At 32.8% G+C, this 3847-nt stretch overlaps 1 protein-coding gene across 3 annotated transcripts in view; it reads right to left on the minus strand.

Annotated features, from left to right (window-relative positions):
- ATRNL1 (attractin like 1) overlaps positions 1 to 3847 on the minus strand; it is a 572934-nt gene that overhangs the window by 429190 nt on the left and 139897 nt on the right. For all 3 annotated transcript variants that reach the window (XM_023530113.1, XM_023530111.1, XM_023530112.1), the window contains one exon: positions 46 to 139. In XM_023530113.1, coding sequence (XP_023385881.1) covers positions 46 to 139 — 94 coding nt within the window. The remainder of the gene's footprint in view (positions 1 to 45; positions 140 to 3847) is intronic.

The following is a 3847-nucleotide window of genomic DNA, read 5'->3' on the forward strand; positions in this document are numbered from 1 at the left end:
TACAGCACAAATCCACATAAGTTGCAAAAAGTCATTTTTACTTACAATTGGCACTGATCACCTTTTATTCCCTTAGTTGTGCAGAAACATTTTCCTGTGTGCATATGACAAATATTTGCATGGCCACTGCATGTACAAGCTGTAAGTCAAAACCAAAATGATATTGAATATTCTCCATCACAAACATGTGCATCATATTTTAGGAAGAATTTATTACCTTATTTTTAAATCATGTATTTTCCTCTTGCTATCCAAATACTAGGGTTACTATATGCTATTTTTAATTAAAGGTAAGTAAATTCACTTATTTAAAAATTTTGTTAAACTCTTTTAAGTCTTTGGGGGGTATTCTGAAGTCTAGTATGGATTGAGCATTATTCTCATTCTTCTCTGGGCTTCTTTCCACTTCTAACTTGGACATCAACTTAGTGAAATGAGTCTCAAAGAGCATAAGAGCTTTGGAGCAAACAGCTTAGCTTCACAATGTACATCTATAATCACTAGATATGTGACCCTAGGCAATTTATTCACTTCTCCAGGTTTAGTTTCTTCACCTGCAAAAGGACAATAATAGCACTTGGCTCTCAGAATTTATGTGAGAATTAAATGAGATAGTGTATTTAAAATACCTAACATATACCGAGCACTTAATAAATGCAGCTATTACTTCTCCTACTACTCCCACTGCCAACAATAATAAAAAATATTGTGTTAGAAAGCATGTTGCTGGCCCCAGGTGTGCCAGGCCCAGGGTGCACACTGTGAGAGTGTGGGAGGAGATGCCCCGCCTTCACAGATCCAGTTCTTAAGGGAAAACAGCAACATCCGTAGGTCAGCGGTGGAAGTAGCGGGTAGTGGGAATTAAAGAAGGAGAAGAAAAAGAAAGCATGTCTATTCGCCCCCCAAAATCATCCTTTTAAGCTTCTGAGATCCTTCTCAGTTTTAGTTTTCCAGAATACTAACTGAAACATAACACCAGTACCACACTGGCACACAGTCAATTTGGTTCGTGTGAACCTGTCTCACTTTCTTAATTTGAATTCCTTGTTAAAGAGCAGCATTCCAATCACTGAGGACACAAAGCTCACTCATCATCGTGACCAACATCCAATCAATTGCTAGGTTCTAGTTTCTACAGGCACACTCTCTCGTGTCTGTCCCTTCATTTTCATTGTGATAGCCATCATTCGATTACTGTCATTCATGTTCTCTTACTGACACCGATAAAATCACGTATCTGATCTTTCCACCTTCAGTATTTTCTAGGCCGCAGCTCATTCTCCAGTCCTGAGACATAATCTAAAGAGACAAGGCTGACCATATCACTAGCCCTTTTAAAAATCTTTACTGAGAACTACTGTGTTCCTGCACACCACCAGCTAGTTAAACCATTGTTGATAAAAATGAAATAATGTGGTCTTTCCCTGATTCACATACACATATAAAGATAAGCTCATGGATCAGTGGTTTTGATCAAAATATAAAATATTCTAGAACACTACACTTCTTGCTAATTGTTTATGATTATTTGGAAAAATAAATAATCGCTTTTGAAAAAATTAATGTAAATACACATGAAAAATAAGTTTGTACTAGGTAGGTATTAAAGAACTTGTTTCTTTTTTTTCTAGAATAGATTTTTACATAGAAGTGTGAATTTTTCTTTATAAAGAATATTTAAATAAACCAGCATAATTTTCCTTTAAGTTTGTAGAATTAACTATAAAAACACAAGATGTCAGAATTACAGAAATAAATGACAAGGTGCAGAAATGCACAGTATAAAGGAAACTATTATTGAGCAATAAAGGGACACTAAGAAATATTGATACTATGTAACTTCATAAACAGTGAATGAATATACCATGATATCTTTTAATATTAACTAGAAGAATTTCATATTAAAACTGTCTTGTATTCAGAACCTCACTAAAAAATGATGCATAGTAATAATTTTAAAACCGAAATAAACCTTTTATTTCTCCTTTATGGCAGAACTATATAATAGTAACACACAGTTTCTTATAAGAATTACCATTGTATAGCAGTTTTAATAATTTCTGAGACAAAAAAATGTTAAAATACCTTTTAATGTATGCTCATTTTGAGAAAATTCCCTTGTGACCTGCAATTCAGGCTTAAATGGCACAAATGTATTTTAAATCCAATTGTTTAAAATTTATACTTCAAGACAGTATTGAAATTATTCTGTTGTCAGCATTTGAGGTTATCTTTTTATGCTGAATAAGCACCTATAAAGTCATCATACAGTGGCCTTTTGTTTGGCAAGTTTTTATGATGAAGATTTTATAGCCAAGACATACACTAGAGAGACATTATGTGGTCACGTGATATTTCTGTTCTCTATAATAAAAGCTGCAATATCAAGTTACATCCAAAACCAAACAATAAGGAAAAAAAAAAAAAGATTCTATAGGGTTATTCAACGATAACCAAACACCAAACATTGAAGTTAAAGTTCAGTTTAAATTGGAATGGAAAGTAGAACTTTGTGCCAACCAAAAATAGGAAGGATGATGTTGAGTAGGGGGCAGGTTTAAGGAAGGTGCTAAAGTTTGCCAGGGAGAGTTCCCCAGCAGTCAAAAGTTCAGCAACTGTGTCTCTAGCAGTTTGATGACACTCAGCCCACAGATAGTTCTTTTAAAAGGCATCTAACAGGAAATGTCATTAACTGTGTCTTCTACCACCCACAGTCAAAGGTCACCCTGAAATACTTGGCTTAGTTCTTCTTGTCCTTATAATTCCTTCTATGAAAATCAAAAGGATGAAAAGAGCTTGAGAAGATGGGGTAAAGAAAACTTATGGTGACTGAGCATCTGAGAGGAGCACTTCACCAAGGAAAACAAAGGATTTCAATAAATTAGTAGAGACAGAGGACAAACTAGCTAAAAATATTATAAAATTTAGGCAATGAAGCTTTTTTTAAAAAGTATGTAGTTGAGATAGGCAGCTCTGCATAATTTAAAAAGGCTTTCCTGGTTGTCTTAATTTGATTAAATTTATATAAAAATGCCATTCTGAACAGAAGCTTTGATCAAAGCATAACTTCACAGCTGTGCCATATACTAAGTATCTACATATCATTATATAATTATTCATTTAATGGCCTCTCTTTGGAACATCTAAAATCTCAGGTTGGCTTTTCTCTGACACAGAGGATGATAATGTGTACTCAGAAGATGCAAATTTTTAATTTTGTTCTGTCAAAACAATGAATAAAACCCAGACTTCCATGTCAAGTGATTTTCATTTATCTGCATCTTTAGATTATTGAGGTCAATGCTCCCAGTTTGAGAGAATTAAACTTCTTACTTTTATATTAAGAAACGCTCAGATTCATTTGGTTATGAACTTTCTGCACAAATGAACAATCTGCAATATGTGAGAAGAGTTTAAAATGAAAAAAAAAAAAATCTCCCATCCTAGTACAAAGTAGTTAATTAGTCTTTTTTTACTACCTGTAGTCTCAGAGAATATTTGTCATAGCCTACTGTGTTTATTAAAGTATTAAATACTTCTGTAAAAATCTGCTATGGACAGATAGATATTCTTAATAGGCCAAAAAGAAAAGCATAAATATTGATGATAAGAAACAAAGATAAAAACATAGGACTGTCACTATGTTGAAAGAACTCCTTTTTCCCAAACTGGAAAATAATGTTTCTTTATCACTATTAAAAGTAAATATATACATATATATGGATATGTACACATTATATGTATACATACATATGTATATGTACATATTATATGTATACATACACATATATAAAATCAGATAAGTATACTATTACATATAAAGAAATATTAGATAAGTATATTATTA

The sequence above is a fragment of the Pteropus vampyrus genome, unplaced genomic scaffold (genome assembly GCF_000151845.1).
Source record: "Pteropus vampyrus isolate Shadow unplaced genomic scaffold, Pvam_2.0 Scaffold46, whole genome shotgun sequence".
In the NCBI taxonomy this organism is placed as follows: domain Eukaryota; kingdom Metazoa; phylum Chordata; class Mammalia; order Chiroptera; family Pteropodidae; genus Pteropus; species Pteropus vampyrus.